Here is a 25,393-nt window from a genome sequence, read left to right on the forward strand (position 1 = left end):
GACTCAATATATTGAAGAAAATATAACGCTCTTACCTTTCAATGGCTAGGTGGCAATTATTCATTTTTTCTTTCATAATTTGTTAAATCAATGACTTCCATTAATCTAAAATCTATTTAATTTTATTTATGGCAACTCTGTTTCATGCTCACGTTCCTATTTCCATTACATTTATATGTTTTTTGTGTGCCTTCCTTTTCAATTCGCGTGACAATTTGTAAATTTGAATTCTTTGCTGTGTCAAACAGCCTGGACAGACAGACCAACATAAACATATGCCACGTTTTACGGGCACCATGGGGTAAACATGTGGAACAATCGGATAACCGTTAGCAAACGAGAAAAAAACATACCAAAAAACGCCGATAGACAAACAAGTGTTGCCAACTCTTGAGGCCCACAAAAACCCTTCTAAAATTCAAATTTCCTATTATTTAAAATTGTTTGGTTAGTTTTTAGTAGGAAAAAAGGCAAACAAATACAACAACATTACATCATTTCTTGTTAAAATTGAAAGAAAAAAATCGACTTACAATCCAAATAAGTACAAATCATAGGAAAAAAACGTTGACAATACTTTTGCATGCATTTTATGTGTTTAAGTTTATTGGAGGCAGGCAGATAAAACTTAAATAGAATTTCGGCACAGGCAAGTTACCGAAAACAAAAACACCAGGCATGACACAATTTGTTTTTCAGACCAAAATGCAAAAATTCACAACAAAATAAGCGCGAGCACCAAAAAACTCTATTCGCCAAATAAATGACAATCTGAAAGAGTTTTAATGCATTGCCATTATTTGTGGGACTTCTTTCTGTTCGCTGGCTGGTTGGATGGCTGCATCTCATCTCGCATGGGGTTACTTACTGATTTTCACGAGGAGATTTCGTACAATTGCGCAGCCCGGCAAATAGACAGCCAGCATTTAGTTTTTGTCTATGATCAATGTAACTGCCAAATAGACAGGCATACAGACGGACGGACGGACAGACAACATACATATATGTACATACGATTTGCAAATATATTTATAGGAATTATGCTGGTTATAGATTAAGGTGGTTAGGGAGAGAGTGAGTGGGAGTTAGAGGAGTTTAGTTTGGTAATAGGAAAAAAACAACAAAGACATAAATAAATTACATTTTGGAGGATCTGCTTGTCGTTTTTTTGTAATGCAACAACAATATTGCTCCTATGTAATATATGGGTTACAACAAAATGTAACGAATGTTGTTTTGTTCATTCGGTTACGAAATCTTACCTTAGTTTGAATACAATCACGAGAAGCCTTTTGAAGAAGATGTACCTGGTGGTGATGTTTGTTACGCTGCTGACTATGATGAGAAGACACAATGTTTAATGTTTGCTTTTCCTCATCGATGTCACTGGTGTTGGAACGTTGATGTTTTGGATGATGTTGTGTTTGATTACTAATGTCCTCGCCGTTGCGATTGTCTAAATGTTGTTGATGCTGTTGCTGTTGTTGCAAATCTTCGTTATATGACAGTGAGTTATGTCTTATGTCACTTTCCAAATCGGAAGCTAAATCATTTAAATCATCTTCTGTGGCGCCACCAATTGCTGCACGGTGATCATTGTGACCATCTAAACTATCATCAGATGTGGTATCATCAATTGAATCATCTATATCGTCACTATCTAAATCTTCATTAGTTAAATTGTCCTGAAATTAAAAAAAAATAATTATGAAAAAATTATTATTATCACTGTTGTTTAAAAATATTAAATTAAAATGAAATATTTGAATTAAATATAAAATTAATTATGTAAAATCGTGCGATATCGGTATAAAGTGACTAAAACAACGCATTATCTTGAATGTGTAGTGATTTTATTAAGAACCATACTTAAATACGCCAGTATACTCAAAGCGTTTTTCGCCACAAAAGTAGTACACATGTATTCTTTGAATATTACCGAAATACGTCGATCGTAATGGGGTAATACGGCCTCTAAGAAAGCGTTGTTGTGGTAGAAAGTTGAATTTTTTTGTACGTTCCGTCGTGGGCTAGGTATGGTTGTAAAAGCGAACGAACGGGAACGTAATAGTTTAATTAATCGATTCACTGAAGAAAACTGCTGAACTAGTTCAGAAAAGTGAAGAAAAGGACCTACTAAATTATTAAAAAATATTATTATTTAAAATTAAAAATACATATTTGAATTAAATACAAAGTTAATTATGTCAAATCGGGCGATATCGGTAGGAAGCGACTAAAACAACGCATTATCTGGAATCTGTGGTGCTATTATTAAGAGACATACTTAAATACGCCCGTATACCCAAAGCGTTTTCCATCACAAAAGTAGAACACATGTATTCTACCAATAAAAACCGAGCGTGTCGTGGGTTAGCTATGGTTGTAAAAGCGAACGTACGAGAACGTACTACACCATTTTCACATGTAATTCGAATAATTTCAGTTCTAATTCGAAACATTTCACTTGTAATTTGAGAATTCGAATTGAATTTCGAATTATTTCATTTGTAATTTGAGAATTCCATTTAATATTCGAATTATTTCATTTGTAATTTTAATTTTTTCATTTTTAATTCGAATTATTCCATTTGTAATTCGAAGTTTTCCATTTGTAATTTGAAATTTTTTCATTTGAAATGTGAAACGAAAAAAATCGATTTACAAATAGAATAATTTAAATTACAAATGGAAAAATTCGAATTAAAAATGAAATAAGTCAAATTACAAATGACAAAATGCTAATTACAAATGAAGTAATTCGAATTTCAAATGGAATTATCAAATTACAAATGAAATAATTCGAAATTCAATTAGAATTCTCAAATTACAAGTGAAATGTTTCAAATGAAGTAATCAAATTACAACTGAAATTCTTCGAATTACATGTGAAAATGGTGTAGTTCAATTGAATGATTCACTGAAGAGAGCCACTGAACTAGTCCTGCAAAGTGTGACAGTTTGACCTACTGACAAATAATCAATTTCATTACAGAATTTTTAATCGATTGAATTAAAATAGCCCAAGTACGATATAGACAGACGATCAAGGTAAACGATTGAACTAATGTGTCGATAACAAATACGGAACTAAAGGAGCAGTAACAGGATTCAAAGTCTAGCATATTTGAAAAAAAGTCAAATGATTAACATAAAGCCTGAAGTGCTGAACCAAATAGACAAATGAGCGACTATGGTTTATTGACATTATATCGTCTGCTCCATACGACATCCTCTCGTGGCTATCAGAAGACAAACAAAAAATTACCATCAAATTACCATTCAAACCCAAATCAGTTTATAAATCCCTACAAGTAACGGCAACAAATGTTGTTGTGTTTTAATCAAGTTCAATGCTCTCAAGCAAAAGAAGCGCTAAGGAAACAAAAAGAATTACTACTAGTTTTGTTCCATCTTATAAACATCATGACTGGAATCATGTAAAAAGATGCAGGGGGCACTTGATATGGTGATTGAACTGCATTATTGAACTGCAATGGGCATATTATTTTCTTCATTGCAGAAAGATCATAAGAAGAGACATTGTACTGATAGGTTACCAGCCGGAATTTTTATGACCGGTATCGATATGTTGCATTATGTATGAGTTGCTGACTCTGACAATTTGGCTAGAGAAACACATGCCTAATAATTGAATCCTTAGCAAAAATTAAAAAGTCTTAATTTTCTGGGGTCATTCATTTTAAATTATCAATGAAAAAGCCGGTTAGCTTTCAAAATACAGGTCACGCTATTTTTTTGCAAACAAATTGAGAATTATCTCTCCAAATCCAGAACGTCTTGAGTTTATAGCTTCGAATTTCGAAAATCATCAATGGTGATCAGTGTCAGATAAGCGCCATCTATACTTGAATACAAGGAATTTGATCCTATCTTACTTATTTAGCGCATCGTTAGGCTTTATCAGTGATCAGTGTCAGATAAGCGCCATCTATACTTGAATACAAGTAAGATTGGATCTTACTTATTTAGCACATAATAAGGCGTTTATCTGAAATTCATTAAATTAAATTGATTGAATATCGATGTTAATAAAATCGCTTGATTTTCAAAGTACAGTCTTTATTTTGACATACAAAAACATACATCTACAAAAATATAGTTCAATTGCTGATCGCCGTCTATACTTGATTAAGAGTTTCGTCAAATCTTTAACATTTCGTACTTTTTATAGCATGACATGGCATTAGGCGTTCATCTCAAAGGGATGAAATAACAATATTTTTGAATTTTAAAAATCATCAATTGTGATCAGTGTCAGAATATCGCCATCTATACTTGAATATAAGAAGTTTGTTCCAATCTCATTCATTTCAACTTTTGGAAGCATATCATTAGGCGTTTATCTGAAATTCATGAAACTAAATTAATTGAATATCGATGAAGTGATGTTAATAAATGCGCTCGACTTTCACAGTACAAAGCAAGCTCTGTTTCGACATGCGCATATACACACATACATCTACAAAAATATATTTCAATTACTGAACGTCCTCTATACTTGATTAAGAGACTGGTCAAATCTTTCACATTTCATACTTTTTTGTAGCATGACAGTATATGACATTTAAAATTGTTGAAATACAATTGATGTAACGAAATGGTTTGACCTAAAACCATGGAAAATAGCCACAAATGTTACAAATTCCCGACATTTTTATGCAAAAAAAAAAAAAAATCATTGGCAATTATGTTTGAGGTAATCCTAGTGCAGCTCCTTTGGTATTAAGTTATAGACCACGTCCTATTTTCGATAATATAACCAAACGATTCGTTATTCAGAACAGTACATTTGAAATTTAGATCTTGGAATTTGGATCACAAATAAATATTGAATTTGGCATTTAAGGATTACGACCGCTTGCAAATTTCGAAAAAAATTATATTTTTATTCGTTCATTGAAAAGTGCAGGTAGAATAGAAGAATATGTTGCAAAAGTCGGGTCGATCGGACAAAATTCGCTGAGATATGAGCATTAGAAAGGAAAAATTCCCGAAATGGCTTTTCTGAAAGCGGTACCCACTATAGCCCAAAAACGGACAATCGGATCTTCATATGTTTTTGTGGGATTATTATATACATTAGCTAGTCCTTAAACGATTCATTTAAACAAATACGGTTTTACAACGAAAAAAAATCTATTAAAATTTAAATTGTTTACTTTGACAGGTCATCATTTTCTAAAAAACGATTAGTTTTTAATTCCTTTTCGCTTCGGTTTATTCGTTTTCCAGCTACAATGGGAGTCGGATCAGAAAACTATGCTATATTTTCAACAAAATAATTCCTTAGAGGTAAAATCTCAGATGAAAAAATCATATAAAAAATTTTGTAGATAATTTCTAAAAATGTATGTATTGAAGGTTCGAAAAAATGTTATCTATAAAAAATTCTTTAATTCTAAGATTGTCATTTTTTACTGGGTTTCTTGACTAAAGGTTTCGTCAAATGTTTATCATTTCGTGGCTTTGTAGCATGGACCACAAACTGTATTTGTTTTCATACATTCAAGTAGGGTACCAAAGCTATAAATATATTACCGCCATCTATAGTTGGTTTTGGTACGTTTAAGTACGCAAATCTTTGTTATTTTATGTTTCTGCTGTAAGCCATTAGGCATTCATCTTCGTAGGGCTTTGAATTTTGAAAATATCATCAATGGTGATTAATATCAGATAAGTGGGATTTTATTCGTTAAGGATAGATATAAAAAACGGTAAAATATCCACCAATAGCAGACCGCCATCTATAAATCACTGCGAGTTTGGTCAAATCATCTTCATTTTATACTTTTTGTAGCATAACATTAGGCTTTCATCCGAAATTAATTGAATATTGATAACAAAGACAATGTGCTACATAAGAGAATACCCCGCTTCAAAATCCCTTAAGAGCGACTAAGAAGTTTTTTTCTAAACTCTTTCAAGAAGGTTATGAAACCTGAAAAACTATTCTTCATCTCCTCCTCTCAATTACTTACTATTCCTCGAATAAAAGTAAGTTATTGAGAGGAAACAGGGAAAAATACAACAAGTATACAAATTCGATTAAAATCAACTGCGGATTACACATCAGAGATGTATACGAGCTTATTCATTCTTATTGCATATTCATTGTTTTTGTTTTGACTGTATTGTCTTTTGTTTTGTATTCGTTCTCATGTGTGTCTTTTTAGTGTTTTTAGCAATAATGACTCTAAAAATTAATACAAAAAAGTAACATTTTCTTAAAAATTATACAAATTATATTCGAATCGGTTGTGGTTGGTTATACATATCAGAGATCATAGACTAATGAATGTATAAACTACAAATGTTTCTCAGCTTTTATCTTCGAAAAAATTTGAATCAATAGATGTCGCAGACAGCTGTTTACGGGTTGAGTAAAAGCAATTCTCTTTACTCAAACTAAAATTTATAAAAATATAAACATTTATGAAGTTCTTATTCATTGAATAGGATGTTAATTTAACTTGTAGAAAAAAATACAAAGATAGTCACCAAATTGTAAAAAAACCAATAAATTGTTTTCACTAGCTTCAGTTAGCTGTGAGTCAAATGACTAGACCCAACATCAATTTGTGCGACATCTGTTAGGAACAGAAAATGAAAGCTTTTGTTGTGAATACTTTTATTTGTCTATGTCAGAGATCTGCAAGAGCTGAGTGAATATTCATTGCATTTGTTTTGACTGTATTGCCCAAAAAACTGCCAGAAGAAAGGACAAGGGGGACTCCCCTTATATCAATGAGTGCACCACTATTTATATTACCTTAATGATATGGGACCTACTTCTCATCGCCGAGCCCGAAAGGTGTACCTTAAGACCCGCCCTTGTAGAGAAGTTTTTCATGGCTAAAATACTTGGGAAATTTCTCCAACATTACCTTACTCTAAGGAGCCACCGTTGAAAATTGTGACGTTGTCTGTCATGGGAATCCATTACACTGTGGTGAAACCCAGTAATATTTTTAATATTAAATCCCATAAAATAAGCTTGCTTACTTTTAATAAAATTTATTACATATTCGTTGCATTTGCAAATGATGTGAATACACAAGCACTAAACAGCGAATCATACTTTTGCACCATTCGTTCTCTCCCAGCATTGCTATCGAAAACGATATCGTTTTCCAATGTTTCTCGATAGTTTTGCGGATATTTTGTTCGAGAACGACACACGAGAATGAATTGAAAACGATTCATTCGTCGCTCAGTTTGTGGCAGGAAAACCTTCGATTTCGAATATATTATTGCCGATATTCGAAATCGAAGGTTTTCCTGCCACAAACTGAGCGACGAATGAATCGTTTTCAATTCATTCTCGTGTGTCGTGAATGACGATAGTTTCTACGATAGTGGCGAAAAACATTTTTTGTGGAATTTCTTGATGTTTCTCTTATGTACCTTTTCCGTTTTTATTTCTTTATGTTTGCGACTCCATATGTAACTGTTGATAAACATTGTTGGCTTGTTCGAAAATGATATCGTTTTCGGACTTTTGACGAACAAAAGAACAACGTGCTTGTATACACACGAAAAACATTCTACAGTGATAGTCGCTTTCGAAAGTTGTGCCGAACATTCGAATAATATCAGAAACTGGTATGAGGGGTAACTGTTGATAAACATTGTTGTCTTGTCTTTTGTTTCTCGAAACAATTTTTCTTGTGAAGAAAAAACATTCACCAAATGTTCGAAAATGATATTTTTCGGATATATTTTCGGACTTTTGACAAGCAAAAGAACAACGTGCTTGTGTACACACGAAAAACATTTGCCAAACATTCGACAGTTATAGTCATTTTCGAAAGTTGTGCCCAACATTCGAATAATATCAGCAACTGGTATGGGGGGCTGATACGTATAACAAACTCATACTTGTTGCTTATTTTTTTCTAAAACTAAAATCATCAGAAAAGGTTTTCTTCTGGAACTTGACCATTGAATATAAGCTTCTACGACACGTTCTTTCCATGAGATCATACAAATAAATAAAACCGAACATTTTCATAAATTCTTAAAAAAATATTCTAAATATTTCTTTGGGGTATTTTGGTTATTAACAAACTAAACCATAAAAAATATTCTGCAATTTCCCTAATCATTAATCAAAAGTGTTTATGAGACATCATGACAAGAAAAAATATCTAAACAAACAGAGAAAAATGAAAATTTTCTTAACCAAACAAAATCTTTTTAATGGCCCTTAAAGACAGACTGACCTTCAGTTTTCAGTTCTTAATGCGTAAGTGATGGAAATGGGAAATGTTTAAACATGTGAAAAACTTAGTCATCAACATGAGAGAGGTAGGGATCTTTAAAATGTCTGCCTATACATTTTTTAAAATTTGGTGTAGAACATTTTTGAAAAATACTTGTGAAGTTCACAATGAAATTGTGTATTTATTTATTCGTCCATCATCTTTGACTTTTTGGGCTTAACAAGAAAGACATTGTTTTTATGCGTAGCTATATTGAAACATAAAATTTATGCGAAATAAATTATAAACTATGAAATAATTGAATTGAAAAAAAAAAACGAAGAGACTCCGCCTAGTGGGAAGGGCAGAAATGTTTATGGAACATGGCCGGCAGGCTTCACTGAATATCTCAAGGTTGGGAGGTATTAACGTACATATTTTTAGGTATTTTATTTTGTAAACATTTATTACTAAACTTTTTAGAAATAATGTCATTAAATAGCTGAAAAAAATTAAGAATCAAAAATAATTAAAAATATAATCTTGATCAATAGTTTCTGTGGTATCCATCGCATTACAAATTAAAGGAATTTGTTACTGTGTATTTCATGATTGTCAATAATTTTTATTAACTCCCAACACCGTAGTTTGAACCAAAGATTAATATCGAACTCATGATTTCCAGTCATCGAATTAATTACCATACCATCTTGTCCGACATGACAGTTAACACCCGATAAAACTTGTAATATTTGCCACCCGCCTAATAAATAATAACATTATAACCACAACAACTTTAAATGCAACTTTGATCCAAAAAAAGCGACATAAACGTGCGTGGGTGTGGTGGGTGTGTATATCTGTCATATCTGCTACTCTCTATGGAAAACATAAAACTATCAACAATACAGCCACTGGCGCAGCGTATCACGTATCATATCAGCTAAACGTCATACTATTTTGACATTTATATATTTCAATTTCTTCGCAAATGCTACCATTTGGACTATAACTTCCATTATTGCCATTGTTGGTAGTCTGAAAAGTGTGGCAAAAATAATTTATTGTTACTGCAAATGACGGTTATCATTATTAAATTGTCAAATAATAATAACAATAAAAAAACTAAGGCACACGACAAATAAACTGTCAGCTTAACTGACAATGTAAAATAGATTTTCACACCATGTCGTTATTATGAGAGGTGGTGTCATGTTTGCACGACACTGTGTTTGGAATACAAATATAGAAATAAAATATTTGAATATAGGTAATCAAGTAAATAATTTTGAAACCGTGTTAAATAAGCGCCACTTTATTAAACACAGATTCAAAATTGTTGACTTGATTTAGATGTGTTTTGCATAAATTCTCATTTTTGTCATTGCCGATTTCTTAAATATGGATGGAATAAAATAGTAATAGTAAAATTATGAAAGTAGTACAATTATCGTGAATTTTATTAAAAATTTTTTTTTTCAGTCCCCTTGGATTTTTATTTTTTTTTTAAATAGTGGATTTTTTTAAATATTTTTTGAATAATCGTGGACTTATTTTAGAAATATTTTTCTATAATTGTGGATGTTTTTGTAACATATTATTTTCAATATTCGTGGATTTCTAAAATGATTTTTTTTTTTCAATTACCGTGGATTTATTTTAAAAATATTTTTCTATAATCGTGGATAATGTATAATTGTAACATGTTATTTTCAATATTCGTGGATTTTTTAAAATGATTTTTTTCAATTACCATGGATTTTTTTAAACATATTTTTCAATAATCGTGGATTTTTTAAAAATATTTTTTCAATTATCGTGAATTTTTTTAAAAATAGTTTTCAATAATCGTGGAGTTAAAAAAACATTTTTTCAATAATCGTGGTAAAAATAAAAACATTTTTTCAATAATCGTGGATTAAAAAAAAAAACACTTTTTTCAATAATCGTGAATTTTTTAAAAATACTTTTTTTAATAATCGTCGATTTTTTTAAAATATTTTTTTAATGATAGTGGATTTTTAAAAATAGTTTTTCAAAAACCGTGGATTTTTTAAAAATATTTTTTCAATAACCTTGGATTTACTTAAAAATATTTGTTAAAAAATCTTGGATTTTTTTAAATACTTTTTCTGTAATTGTGGATTTGTTTAAATACCTTTCCTGAATAATCGTGGATTTTGTAAAAAAATAAGTTTTTTTCAATAATCATGGATTTTTAATTTATTTTAACAATCGTGGAATTTCAGAATATATTTTTTGCAATAATCGCGTATTTTATAAAAAATATTTTTTTCAATAATCGTGGATTTTTAAAAAAATTTTTTTAAAAATCGTGGATTTTTTAAAAATATATTGTCAATAATCGTAGATTTTTTTAAAAATATATTTTCAATAATCGTAGATTTTTTTAAAAATATATTTTCAATAATCGTAGATTTTTTTAAAATAATTTTTGTAATAATCGTCGATTTTTTAAAATATTTTTTTTATAATCGTGGATTTTTTAAATATTTTTTTTCAATAATCGTGGATTTTTAAAACTATTTTTTCAATAGTTGTTGATTTTTAAAACTATTTTTTCAATAATTGTTGATTTTTAAATATTTTTTTAATAAATTTAAACGATTTTAAATATCTAAACAATTATTATTAAATAAATATTTTTAAAAATCCACGATTTAAAAAAAATATTTATTAAAAAAATATTTTAAAAGATCCACGATTTAAAAAATATTTATTAAAAAAATATTTTAAAAGATCCACGATTATTTAAAAAATATTTTAAAAGATCCACGATTATTTAAAAAATATTTTAAAAGATCCACGATTATTTAAAAAATATTTTAAAAGATCCACGATTATTTAAAAAATATTTTATAAGATCCACGATTATTTAAAAAATATTTTAAAAGATCCACGATTATTTAAAAAATATTTTAAAAGATCCACGATTATTTAAAAAATATTTTAAAAGATCCACGATTATTTAAAAAATATTTTAAAAGATCCACGATTATTTAAAAAATATTTTAACAAATCCACGATTATTGAATTATTTTTTATTATTTAAAAAATATTTTTAAAAATCCACCTTCTTAAAAAAATGTTTATTAAAAAAATATTTTAAAAGATCCACCATTATTTAAAAAATATTTTAAAAAATCCACGATTATTGAATTATTTTTTATTATTTAAAAAATATTTTTAAAAATCCACCTTTTTAAAAAACATGTTTATTTAAAAAATATTTTAAAAGATCCACGATTATTTAAAAAATATTTTAAAAGATCCACGATTATTTAAAAAATATTTTAAAAAATCCACGATTATTGAAAAAATATTTTTAAAAAATCCACGATTATTGAATTAATTTTTATTATTTAAAAAATATTTTTAAAATTCAACCTTTTTAAAAAAATGTTTATTAAAAAAATATTTTAAAAGATCCACGATTATTTAAAAAATATTTTAAAAAAATCAACGATTATTGAAAAAATATTTTTTTTATAAATTTAATACTTTTTATTTAAATATATTTTCAATAGTCGTGGATTTTTTCAATAATTGATTACAATATTTTTTTAAAATATTTTTTCAATAATCGTGGATTTTTTAAAATATTTTTCAATAATCGTGGATTTTTTAAAAATATTTTTTCAAATAATCGTGGCATTTTTATACCCTCAGCCTTTAGGCTATGAAGGGTATATACACTTTGATACGATGAAAATGTGCCTCATCGAAATAATGGTTTTAGACCCCAAGTATGTTTGGACGAAATGTGTTTCAGACAATTTGGAGTCGATCTAGCCATGTCCGTCCGTCTGTCTGTCTGTCTGTCCTGCTGGCTGGAGCGCACGATAACTCTCGAACGGATGAACCGATTCGGTTCAAATTTTGGCTTTCGTAATATTTTGCCCAAACTTAGTTTAAGTTCGAAGGTGAGCTACATCGGTCCAATCCTTCCGGTACCTCCCCCACAAAAGTTCGAAAATGTTCGGAAAAATTGTGCGCACGATAACTCTTGAAGAGAGTATCCGATTTGGTTCATACATTGTATAACGTAAACTTTCTACCAGAGTAATATGAGGTTCCAATATGGTCTTAATAGGTCCACTGCTTCGGGTACCTCCCACACAAAATTTGAGAAAAGTTCAGTTTAGGACCATCTCTCGAATCGCTTTGATTTTTGTTTTAGCAACTTGTATTCACTGCCCTCCATACGGCGGTACAAGTATCATCAGGGGCAAGTCCATACTTCCTGAGAAAATAGCAGGAAAGTTGCAAAAAACCCCTATGACACCGTGTGAGGTGGTTGGAGCGCAAGATAACTCTCGAACGGATCTGCCGATTCGGTCCAAAATATGGCCTTAGTAATATTTTGTCCAAACATAGTTTAAGTTTGAAGATAAGCCATATCGGTCCACTCCTTCAGGTACCTCCCCCACAAAAGTTAAAAAATGTTAGGAAAAATTGTTCGTACGGTAACTCTTGAAGGGAGTGGCCGAATTTGTCTATACTTTACACATCCTAATATATCTACCAGGTTCAAATATGGACTATATTTGTCCACTCCATCCGGTACCTCCCACACAAAATTTCGGATAAGTTCACTTTAAGAGCTGCTATCGAATCACTTTAATTTTTGTTGAAGCAACTTGCATTCGCTGCCTCAATTACGATGGTAAAAGTTTTTTAGGGGCAAGTCCATACTTCTTGAGCAAACAGCTCGAAGAGTGTAAAAACCCCCTATGGCACTATATGTTGTGCCTGGAGATCCACTTACATAACGGTCAATGTCGATCTATTCCTTATAGTATCTCCTCCGCAAAACTTTTTATCTTTAATCCTAATCAAAATTTTTGTCGGTTCAAACGCCCAAAATATTTAAAAAAAACATACGTATTTTGGGAAAAAAAAATTTTCAATATACACAGGCTGAGGGTATATCTCTGTCGGCAAAGCCGACTGATACTTTTTTACTTGTTTAAAATATTTTTCAATAATCGTGGACTTTTTTAAAATATTTTTCAATAATCGTGGACTTTTTTAAAATATTTTTCAATAATCGTGGATTTAAAAAAATCAAATAATCGTTGATTTTTTAAAATATATTTCAATAATTGTGGACGTTTTAAAAATATTTTCTCAGTAATCTTGGTTTTTTTTTCAAAATATTTTGTCAATAATCATGGAGTTTTTAAAAATATTTTTTCAAAAAACGTGAATATTTTAAAAATATTATTTTAATCATCATGGATTTTAATAATCGTGGACTTTTTTTTAAATATTTTTTCAATAATCGTGGACTTTTTTAAATATCATTTCAATAATCGTGGACTTTTTTAAATATTTTTTCAATTATCGTGGACTTTTTTAAATATTTTTTCAATAATCGTGGACTTTTTGATATATTTTTTCAATAATCGTGGATTTAAAAAAAATCAAAAAATCGTTGATTTTTTAGAAACATTTTTTCAAAAAACGTGTATATTTTGAGAATATTTTTTAATAATCGTGGTTTTTTTTAAATATTTTTTTAATAATCGTGGATAAAAAAAATTAAAATAATCGTGGATTTTTAAAAATATTTTTTTAATAATCGTGGATATTTAAATTTTTTTTAATAATCATGGATTTCTTAAAAATATTTTATAATAATCGTGGATTTTTTTAATATTTTTTAATAATCGTGGACTTTTAAAATAATTTTTCAATAATCGAGGATTTAAAAAAGTCCAATGATCGTTGATTTTTTAAAAATATTATTCAATAATGGTGGATGTTTTAAAAATATTTCTTCAATAATCTTGGTTTTTTTTTTCAAAATATTTTTTCAATAATCGTGCATTTTTTAAAAATATTTTCGCAATAACCGTGGGTTATTTAAAAATATTCTTTTAATTAAAAAGTTTATAGCATATAAATTGTATTTACCCTCGTTATCCTAAAGACTGAGGGTATAAAAAGTACTGGAAGCTACCCATTCTATCCGGTATTCCAAGTACCTCCTATTCCTATGAAGACTTTCTTTAGGATGAATACCAATGGCAAAATATGTAGTCATTGAAAAAATGTTTGTTAAATTGTCTGTCATGCCAAAAAGTCATCTCGCAGGCATCCCTATTTGCTACTCAGGTAAATTTTTATTTGTGGGTCAAATACTTAGGTATGTAGATGTGTGCTATCGCTGGCAGATGGTAGCTCATTAAATGTTACTACAAGACTACAAAATAGAATGCGGAAAAAGGCTGTTTTAATTTAAACAAACGGAAATTCAAGACAACAATTTCACAAAGAAATACCCAAATTCACTTAACCAGGTAGCCGAAAAAGAACGACAGCAAATAAACACACGACAACCAGTGACCACACTATAACTCTAAGTAAGACGGTAAGATTAAAAGGTTATGAAGACAAGAACATGGAACAAGCTAGAAATTAATGTCTGTTAAGATTTAGTAACTTTTTAGTCGACAAATGTTAAAATAAAATATATAATATTGTCCACTTAAAAGCCGCGATAATTGCCGAGATTTATTATTTAATTTCTTGAATTACTTTTCAAGTTTAATAACCTCACAATTTGCAGATCTGGCCAACAAAATCTTTTTTCTTGCAATTGTTAACATTTTTTAGGTGTAATAATTTATGACTGTATTATGCAGCTTTTATTTTGTCATCATGGGCAATAGAAAAAGTTCCGTGTGTGTCAGATTATGGGTGTTGAGGCTATGGCAAATAAAATGCCAAGGTTTTTCCCAAACACTGGCATATTGCGTGTACGCATGCGTACATCTGCTCTTGACAATTGTGTTTGGGCAGAAAACTGGCTAGAGCTTGGCATTCATCTGCCTACCTAACTGCCTTCTATGCTGTGGTTGGGGGGGTTTTTCCCCGCCTCTTAAGATGTAATAGAATTTCTTAGTTTTGTTGTTGTTGTGGTTATTTTACTTTACGATTCCTACAACTCGGTTGGCAACTTTTCTAAGCTGCTTGAAAGTATGTAAGTGGCTGTGTATTTTTTCTTTCTTAATTTTCCGTTTCACTCTGTGTCATTTTTCCTAAGAAGACATTTTCGTTTAATTGGTGGAAGATTTAAGTCTTAAAAGACGTGTTTAGCCAAGAGAATGAAGAACAAAGCCAAGAAGAAGAAAAAAGAGCTTTGAAAATAACTTTACAACGTGCTTACATGTCACATCATAGAGATTACGAGCCAACAAACGACATTGCCACAAATGTGCCTTTGTGTAGAACATGCTTTGGTTGAGTCGGTCTGGTCTGTTGGCGGCGAATCGATCGGCAAACTGGCCTACCGGTTGGTTGGTTGGTTGATCGACCGTACGTACGTACGGTTTGTTGGGCATGCGTCCTTATGTCCATATGGTTTAAAGCTCTTTTTTAAGATTCAAGATTGAATTGTAGTTGTAGCTTTTGTTGTTGCTGCTGTTGTCACAACCCATCTCTGATAAAGAACGCGCAACAAGCACATTTTCTTTTGACTAAACGTGTTGAATGATTAACACCGTTTGCTGTTGTTGTTGTGAGTTTGTCTTTTTTTCTTCAAATTTCTTAATAAAAATTACATGTTTATATATCGTCGGGAGGGAGATTGTGTCGTCTTAATGTTCTGAAATAAACTCCTCACTTTTATGTAATTAAAAACAGCGGCATTTTACCAAGAAAAACTAGAAGGAGCGTAGCTGTATGCATTTAATGGTGCTATGGCCATAACTAATTGTGAAAGCTGTTGACATTTAGAATGTGACCCAAAGGCCGGAAACAGGGTGGGGATATGTTTGATATAAACATTGAATTTTTATTAGGTAACCTAAAAATGCCCGATCTCATTTAACATATATTTTATGTTATGAGCGCTACTGAACTCGCTGGACTTATTGAGTTTTCAGCGAATAAATACATATTTTGTTATGAAATATAAGAGACAAATGGATTTTTGCAAGACTTGTAATATACTTGGGGTTGATTTTGGAGCATGCGGGCCATTATCAAGAGAAGTATGGAGAATAAATTTATATAGTACTGTAACAAGACCTCAAAGTCTACTAAAAGCTTTAGACTACTAGAAGTGCAGTGCATGAAGGTTTGGCCCTAAATATTGTGACATTTGTGGGTCCATATTTCAGTAAGTATTGGCTTTCCCCTTCGCAAAGACTGCTCCCTATTTACACGATCTGAAAAGTGGCTTTAGATTGTATTAAAGCGGCAAAATATCGATCACCGTAGGAATTTTTAGAGCTTTTGAGTCATTATGCCAAATACGAGGGCAGTACGATCACTTTCTGGATTAGGCAACACTGTGGTTTGCCCGGCGACATTTGAAATTTTTAGGAAAGTTTGACAGTTTTTAGCCTAAACTTAGTACGAGCGTGTGCTGTGTTATTTACAGTTACTTGAAAAATTACTTTGCAAAAAATGGAATTTACTTGTGGACATTTTCGTCCGATAATTTTTCGCAATATTCGACATGGATAATTACGGCAAAATTGCATTGATCAAATTATAAATCTTTGTATGTCGATAAGGGACCCTCCTTTAGCACTATAAAAAACTGGTTTAATGCATTCAATAATGGCCAATACTCGCTAAAAACGAAGGTTGTGAGGGTCATCCAAAAACGGCCGTTGTGCCAGATAAAATTGAGCCGTGCGTGAACGGATAATGCAAGATCGCCATGTTATATATCGCGAAATAGAGGCGTCCTTGGGTATTTCTTCCACCAACTAATAATGTCCATGTACATCTGGCTTCAAAAAGTGGGGTTTCTCGTTAGATCAAGCACAATTTGATAATCGCCCAATAAAAAGCTCTTGTCGATTTGTGCAAAGAAATAGGATCGCTGTGCTTCAAACGACGTTTATAAGATCGTCCCATACGAATCTTGGATCTATACCTATGAGCCCGAAACAAAACCGCAATCGACCGTGGAGGTCTTCAAAGGCGAGTCAAATCCAACGAAAGTTATTCATGGAATAAGCCCTTCGAAGCAACTGGTCGCCTGTTTCTATGGCAAAACTGACCATGTAGCGACTATACGGCTTGAGTAATATAGGACGGTTAATTCTGAGTGGTACACTACAATTTGTTTGCCTGAAGTCTCCTAAGAAATTCGAAAAACGAACAAAATCACTGTGCAGAATAAAATCACAGTGGAGAATAAAATTATAGTGTTGTAAAAGTGACTACCAAAAACTTTAGTTCGAGAGCTCTATGAAGGAGTTTCCTAATATGTAGGACATTTCAGAGGTCATATCTCAGGAAGTATTGGCTTCTTCTACCTAAGGAATATATTTAATGCTGTAGACACGATCACAATGACTATGTGATCTTCAAATGTTCAAAAGTGTTGATCTTTTGCTAAGGAGATATCTGAAGGAATTTTGAAAGTCATTCCGTTCGATGCCCAAGCAGCCACTTTAATTGGTCACAGTAGGATTTTTTTGAACTTTTGGTACATTTTGTCTGGAAGCATTGACTCGTCCACGAAGAAGAATATATATCGTTGCATTTAAGCGAAAATTGTTGTGAAGAAGTTACCGGAGAGTTGTCGGATATAGTCCATTTTCGAACGTGATTTAAGTTAGAGAGAAATTTTACGATTTTCAAAGGATGGACCAATGTCGGTCACTCCTTTTGATAGTTATCGTCCCCTCCAGCCATTTTAGTTAGTAACCGTAGGATATTTTAGAGCTTTTGGACTATCATGTCACGGAGAATGGACTAGCATATGAAAAACATTATATCGCTGTAAATCGAACCATAAGTAGTACCTTCGGTAACATTTTCAAAACTATTTTCGAACAACTCTAAAACTGCAGCTAAACGAAACTTTTGTACTATTGTGAGGGAGGGATCGGAATGAGTTGTTCGATATACGAAGACATACCTACTATATATATCTTCGAATTTGAATTAAGTTACAGAGAAATATTGCGATGTGAAAAGTTTGGACCAATATCAGCCACTCCTTTTGATAGTTTTTGTTCCCCCAGCCGTAGGATTTTTTTAGAGATTTTGGCCATTATATCAGGGACGATGGACTAGCCTTCAAAAAAACTTTATATCGCTGTAAGGTGTATCTTCGGTAAACATTTCAAAGTGATCCTCAAATAGCCCTTAGCCCGCCGATAAGCGAAAATGTTGAACATTTGTGAAGGAGGTATCCGAAAATGTTGTTCGATGTAGACCTTCTTAAAGTTTGAAGAACGTGTGTAAGAAATTTTACGATGTATCGTAAGCTTTCGTGTCATTTTAGTTGGCGGGCCATTCTCTCAAGAAGTGTGTATGTACGAAAAACTTTATATCGCTGTAAACCGGCCCACAAAGAGTACCTTCGGTACAAATTTCAAAACGACCCTCAAACAGCCTTTAAACCACACTTAAACGAAAATGTTGAACTTTTGCGAGAATGTTACCTTCTTCGGCCAAATTTGGGTGTCATTCTCTCAGAAAGTATGGACTTGACCAAGCTGCAAACAGGTCCACAAGGAGTATCTTCAATAATAATTTCAAAACTATTCTCGAAAAGCCTTTAAACCACACTTAAACGAAAATTTTGAGCTTTTGTGAGAATGTATCTTCTTCGGCCAAATTGGTGGGTGCCCTTCTCTCAGAAAGTATGGACTTGCCACCGGAAAATGTACACCGTAGTAATATGGACAGCTGGGACATACTGTCAGTTTCTGTTTTGAGATAACGTTTTACAGTTTTGTGTGGCAGGTACCTGAAGAAATGGACAGATATAGTGTATATTCAAACATAACCTATGTCTGGAAGAAATATTACGATCAGCAAGGTTTGGACCAGCTTTAACTTAAATTCTTTTTTATGGGACAGGTATGCGAAAAAGAGTATAAATATGGCCCATCTTTGAACTTAAACTAAGCCAAATCGAGTTATCGTGCGCACCAGGTGGACAAACTTTGGCAAAAAATCCAACAAACCAAGACATGCAATTTTGTGTGGGAGTTACTCGAATAATTGGGCCGATATATGGACCTAACCTGTGTCTGGAAGAAATATTACGATCTGCAATGTTTGGACAAAACTTTCTTTTTATGGGACAGGTACGCGAAAAAGAGGATAGATACATATATATGGTCTATTTTCGAAATTAAACTAAGTGCAGACAAAATATTACGAAAGTTGGGGAAAGGTGGGGGGTGAACGTACAGGTAGACATACAGGAATAAATAGATTCAAAATTGCCTGAATCGGATTTAGTCCATATTTTTACTCCCTCTTTAGCCCAAAGGCTGAGCCTATAATGACGGTGCAGTGCTCAGCTTACCAGCCCAATACACAGTAGATAAGAGCTGATGGATTCGTAGAAGTTAAACAACTTTTTTCGACGTGGCATCTAAGTTTTGGCATTCGAAATTTCTGCAGCGGTATTTCATTTTTAAATATACGATAGAATTCAAACATATTTTGGAGGCTTCTGATTGAAATCCTATTAAGAATTGTTCTAGAAATTCTTTAATGACTTAAGTTAGACCTCGGTAAGTGAACCTGACACAAAGTCGTTACTACATCTAAAAAAAAAAAACTATTTCGCACGAACCCCCCAGAAGGAACAAGGTGAGACTTTTTTTATATGTATCCATTCTCAGTTTGTTCTGGGATCTTCGATTATATTTTATCTCAATGATAGAGGATAATCTTTTTTACCGCTGAGGCCATGCCTTTGGGACTAGGTGATAAAAAAAAGGCTGAAATGGCTGAAATACTCAAGATATGTTACCAATATTAAATATTTAACCACGACTGAAAATATTGATCTTGCTTGTCCGTAGTTTCTATTTCATTGCACAACGGAGGTACCCAGGTCCTATGGGTATATCCTCATATGAGGTGGTATTGCATTCTCCACCGTGTCCCAGCTTCGTATCCAATTTTTACAGGTTCGTTTAAATTCTAACTCATGTTGAGGCTTAATATTTCGCAGACACATTCCTCTCGTATAGAAGAATATCCACTTTCTGACGATTTCGGAGTAATGCATTAATGCTCAAAGATATGTTTGCGTTGAACGTGGTATTATTTTTTGCACTAAAGGTTAGGTCACAACAACAACGGGATAATGGCAGCATCAGTTTTTCGACAGAATTGAATCTCACAGTAAAATAAAATGTAACTCCTTGCAAGCCAATGTGCTGATTCTGTTTAACACATTATATCACATTTAAAATGTTTTATGGCATATTTAGTTTGTACTCTGTACGAACATTTAAATGTTTTACAATATTTGCTTCAAGTTTGTTAATCACATCAATAAATACATAAAAAATTCTATTCTGAAAAAAATATCTGAGTTCTCAGACAACTTTTTCATTTATCCAGAAAATGTGTGTATTTTCTGTTTCCCTTAGGAACCTTATAACAGATATTTAAGACCGAAATACTTACAAAAAAACTATGCGGGGTATCTTATCCTTAGTAATTTTTATGATAATTAAAAACTTGGTATTCCATTTCAAAGAACTGCCGCACTCTTAAAATATTTATAGCACTTTTTGTTAATTATAATAAATTTAAAATTTGATTAATTTTTATTTTAATTATTTTATTGATTTTATATAATTTTTATTTATTTTTCAATAATATCTAAAATGGTTGTTTCTAAAATTTCACTCGTTATGTTTCACATATTTTTCTTAAGTACCGTCCGTCACAAAACTCATACCGAATGCACGCTCTAAATTACTACGCAAAACTAATTTTAAAATTCTTCGAACAAAAACAAAACCCTTGTCTTTCAGTCAGTCATCTGGCAAACATGCAGCAAGAAAACACGCACACACAGGTAGCAAAATGTGCAAGGACACAAGCAACACACACACAAAAGGACGAGTAAAAAGAAAACAGAATATTACAGACGATCAGATTTTTTGAGTAACTCAAGATTAGGGCTGTCTACCTAGTTTGAAGTAAAAGGCAAGAAAGAAGGGATAAGTAATGTGGAATGAAATGTCATAAAGAAAGTGTTGGTTGGTTAGATATTCCAGATTAAACGGTAAGAAAATGTAACTGGATTAATCTAGTAAGACTTTATTTGAATCTCATAAGAAGGAGGGATAATGCGAACAAGGTTGAAGAATTAGATAAATTCAACCAACCGTCAGGTACACTCAAAAAAAAAAAAAAAAAACAAACGCAAATATAAGATTAAAAAAAACAATAATTAATAAAATAATACAAAATATTTTTCTATCCTGAGAAATTAAATTGCAAATTTTGACAAATAAATTTTATTTTTTCTTTTTATGCACCCTTTGATTCGAGAAAAAAGAAAAGTATCCCGCTGTTTCTTCCAGGATGTCTGTTGAAAATTGTGTTATGAATAAATGTTTAAATCTCAAGGCAAAATGGTATCCATGCAAGTATCCCGATCTTGTTCATTGATGTTATTTGTTTTCAGTTTATAAATCTTCTTTAAATTAAGACTAAGGGGAATACTTCTCTTTATGATGCTGACTACATGGGAACAGTTACTACCAATAAGATTTGATTACCTTTGCTCCATTTCCATGCAATAAACAATCAAAATACTATCTCGCCCTATAAAACATTCTCTCAATGTAATTTATGTCAAACACGCAAATGGAAAACTAGGTTACTAAGATTTAACTGAAACAAAATTACCCCACATTACAATAAACAAAAAAAAAGGAAACAACAACAAATTATCTGTTCCCTTTTTAAGATCTTGTTTTTTGCATACCCACGAAAATTATCTTCTCCATTAGCCTCTATGGTGGACAGACAGGCCGTCAGACAGACACATCAATCATGCCATTATCTTACATTGATTGTCAGACAAGACAATTACGAAGGAAAAATCTAACATTCTTAGCAAACGAATTTCAGCACGATTTCAAACAATACTAGAATTATGTAGTACAAAATTTCCCTTGGGGTCATTTTCATGCAACACTTGCATTTATTTGCACTCTTTTTTGTGTTCAGAACTGTTTTGCAATTCAGTGAAGTTAGGGTAAATGGAATTAGAAACAAAGTTGCTACTCTCTTAATGTGGCGGGCAATTTTCGGTGATTTGTTAGTTAGGGCAATGGGTTCGCAAGTCTACTACATTCGAACATACATATAATTAATTTGTATGCTACGAATTGAGTTAAGAGTCTACAAATAATTGCGTTACATTTCCTGAGGACATCACGAAATTTGAATCGGGATTGCCTCTTTGCAACGACATTACAAATACTTGCCATAACTCAAACAAGTGTATGCCACAAAGTATATCTGTCAAAAATAGCATTATTACTAAACATTTATGGTAGCTAGAGAATCAGTTGACATGACTGGAGTTGGAGATTATGTTCGCTGTTGTAAATTTAACAAAAGTTAGGAATTTTCTGATCCATGTGGTGCCCAAACTTCAGCGTAATGCTGCCGAATATTTCATAATTTGACTTAAAAAAATCTCCAATAACCTTTCAGGACCTATAGAGAAATTGAAAATTGCTGGAAGTGAATGACAACCCACTTTACCATGTTTGTATATGTTATTTGAGGTATATTTTAAATAAATCTGTATAAATGGTAGACTATTATAGAAAAATGTAACTTTTGCCATCTCCTTTGCAATTATGTTGGAAATCTTCAAAATTCCATAAAACGATCAGATTATCACCAGATATTTATAATATAATTCCAACAAACACTATATGGTTCTTGTAACCATGTAACTATATTAATGTTCCGTATTGTCTAGTGGTTAGAATATCTGGGCTTTTTTGGTATAAATGTTCGGAAAAGGTTTAAGGATCCTTAAAAAAGGCAATAGCAACATCCCGTATTTTGACTTTATAGTAGCACTTGTTTATAAAATGGTTTCTACAAACACAATATGGTATTTATAAAAATATAACTATATTAATTTTCCGTATTGTCTAGTGGTTAGAATGTCTGGGCTTTTTTAGTATAAATGTTCAGTAAAGGGCTAAGCAGCCTTGCAAAAATACAATAACAACATTCCGAATTTTGACCTCATAATAGTAGTTATTATATAATATGGATCCTACAAACACAATATGGTTCTTATAACCATATAACTATATTCATTTTCCGTATTGTCTAGTGGTTAGAATATCCGAACTGTTTTTAGTACAAATGTTCAGTAAAGGTCTGGGAAGCCTTGCAAAAATGCAATAGCAACATTCCGAATTTCTACTTTATGGTAAGAGTTATTTTTAATATGGTTTCTACAAACATAATATGGTTCTTATAATCCTATAACTATATTAATGTTCAGTATTGTCTGGTGGTTAGATTATCTGGCGTTTATTAGTATAAACCTTCAGTAAAGGGTTTGGGAGCATTGCAAAAATGCAATAGCAATTCCGAATTTCGAGTAAGTAGCATTTATTTATAATATGGTTCCAACAAACACAATATTTATCTTATAACAATACAACTATATTAATGTTCCGCATTGTCTAGTGGTTAGAATATAGGCCCTTATTAGTATAAATGTTCAGTAAACGGTTAGAGAGCCTTGCAAAAATGCAATAGCAACATTGCTACTTTATAGTAGTTGTTATTTATAATATGGTTCCTACAAAAACAAAATGGTTGTTATAAGCACATAATTATATTAATGTTCCGTATTGTCTAGTGGTTAGAATATCTGGGCTTTTTTAGTATAAGTGTTAAGTAAAGCGCTAAATATGCTTGCAAAAATGCAATAGCAATATTGACTTTATATAGTAGTAGGTGTTTATAACATGGTTTCTACAAACACAATATGGTTCTTATAACCATAAATATTTTTCAGTTGTTATAACATCTCACATTATTTCACTATGAATGGAAATATAAAAATGTCACACCTATCAGTGCGACTTACAACATATTTCATACTCAAATAGCTCTTGCCATTATCACTCCAGTACACCTTAAAAACTACATAGCAGCGGAAACAATTAATTCGATTCTTAATATCGAAATGGCATAACAAAAATAAGCAAACCAAACATTTACGATAATGCTAAGTTAAACTCTATTTTGTTTTTTTTTTTTCTAAGGAATTCTTATGCCACCACTCATTCCGCCATTCATTCATGCATTCCCAACCCAACAGTGTCTGCAACTTGTGGCATTACATCACCGTGATAATACACAAAATGAATAAACAAAGCGACAAAGTTGCTCCCAGGCAACAATGGTTGGTGACAACAACCAGAAATGAAAAAAGAGACGTGGTTGTTTGTAATCATCATTATTTCAGTTTCATTTTGTGTCACACAAAAATAGATAATCACCCTAGCAGCAGCAGTTAGTAGTGGCATCAACTGAATGAAGTGTGAACCAGCAAGCAACTAACTAACTAGCAAGCGTATGACAAATTTAAGGTGTTGCCAACTCAACTTCATGGTGGAGGGGGGAGTCATAAAAAAACACCTAAACTCCAACTTCAATTCACAATCTTTTTTAGTGGCAGATAAAATTTGACACCTGTTGTTGTTTGCCACCAACAGGCGAATGATGCATAGATGAAACGATTTTCTTATTTGTGAATCAGGTAATTGTGGCAATAGTGACAGTGATTTTTTTTTTTTTTTTTTGCTTAACAAATAACTTTGGCTAAACCGAAAAATAAAATTATTTTCAGCAGCAGTTTTATGTATTTTAACAGCTCCATCACCGTCATCATTCATAGTCTTATTTTGAAGAGGAGGTTTGTAGTTTTACTCAATTTAAGTTAGGTGCGGCTAACTATTGTTATAATAGCAATAATAGTTTTATACACCGTGGCCAGGAAGGTGAGTCAAGCGAATGGAAGTGTGTTTTAATTTGCCGAAAACTTTAATGACATTTTGATGAAACCAGTTGAGAGAATTATGAAAGAGTTACATCTAATTGCTGAAGTTGATGTCGTATCAGTTTGTAATTGTTACCATTAAATTATGTATAGCAGTCCAAAAGCATGTGTTAGATAATTGGTAGGAACAGTTTAATACAAGTAAAATAATTTTCTCAAGGATTTAAAATTTAAATTTTGTTATGAATTAGATTTGAGCATAACATTGTAAAAGTCGATACAGTTTCAAAAATGTTTTTATCAATTTCTGTAAAAATTCTGAATGATTTGGTAATCCTTCCAGCAACAAAATGTTTAGATT

The 25,393-nt window shown here is 31.6% G+C and overlaps 1 protein-coding gene across 16 annotated transcripts in view; it reads right to left on the reverse strand.

The window, feature by feature from the left end:
* klar (klarsicht) overlaps positions 1 to 25,393 on the reverse strand; it is a 648,847-nt gene that overhangs the window by 97,205 nt on the left and 526,249 nt on the right. For all 16 annotated transcript variants that reach the window (XM_073982967.1, XM_073982966.1, XM_073982965.1 and 13 more), the window contains one exon: positions 1,263 to 1,685. In XM_073982967.1, the coding sequence (XP_073839068.1) occupies positions 1,263 to 1,685 (423 nt within the window). The remainder of the gene's footprint in view (positions 1 to 1,262; positions 1,686 to 25,393) is intronic.

The sequence above is a fragment of the Musca autumnalis genome, unplaced genomic scaffold (genome assembly GCF_047663935.1).
Source record: "Musca autumnalis isolate F117 unplaced genomic scaffold, ASM4766393v1 scaffold_4, whole genome shotgun sequence".
Lineage (NCBI taxonomy): Eukaryota > Metazoa > Arthropoda > Insecta > Diptera > Muscidae > Musca > Musca autumnalis.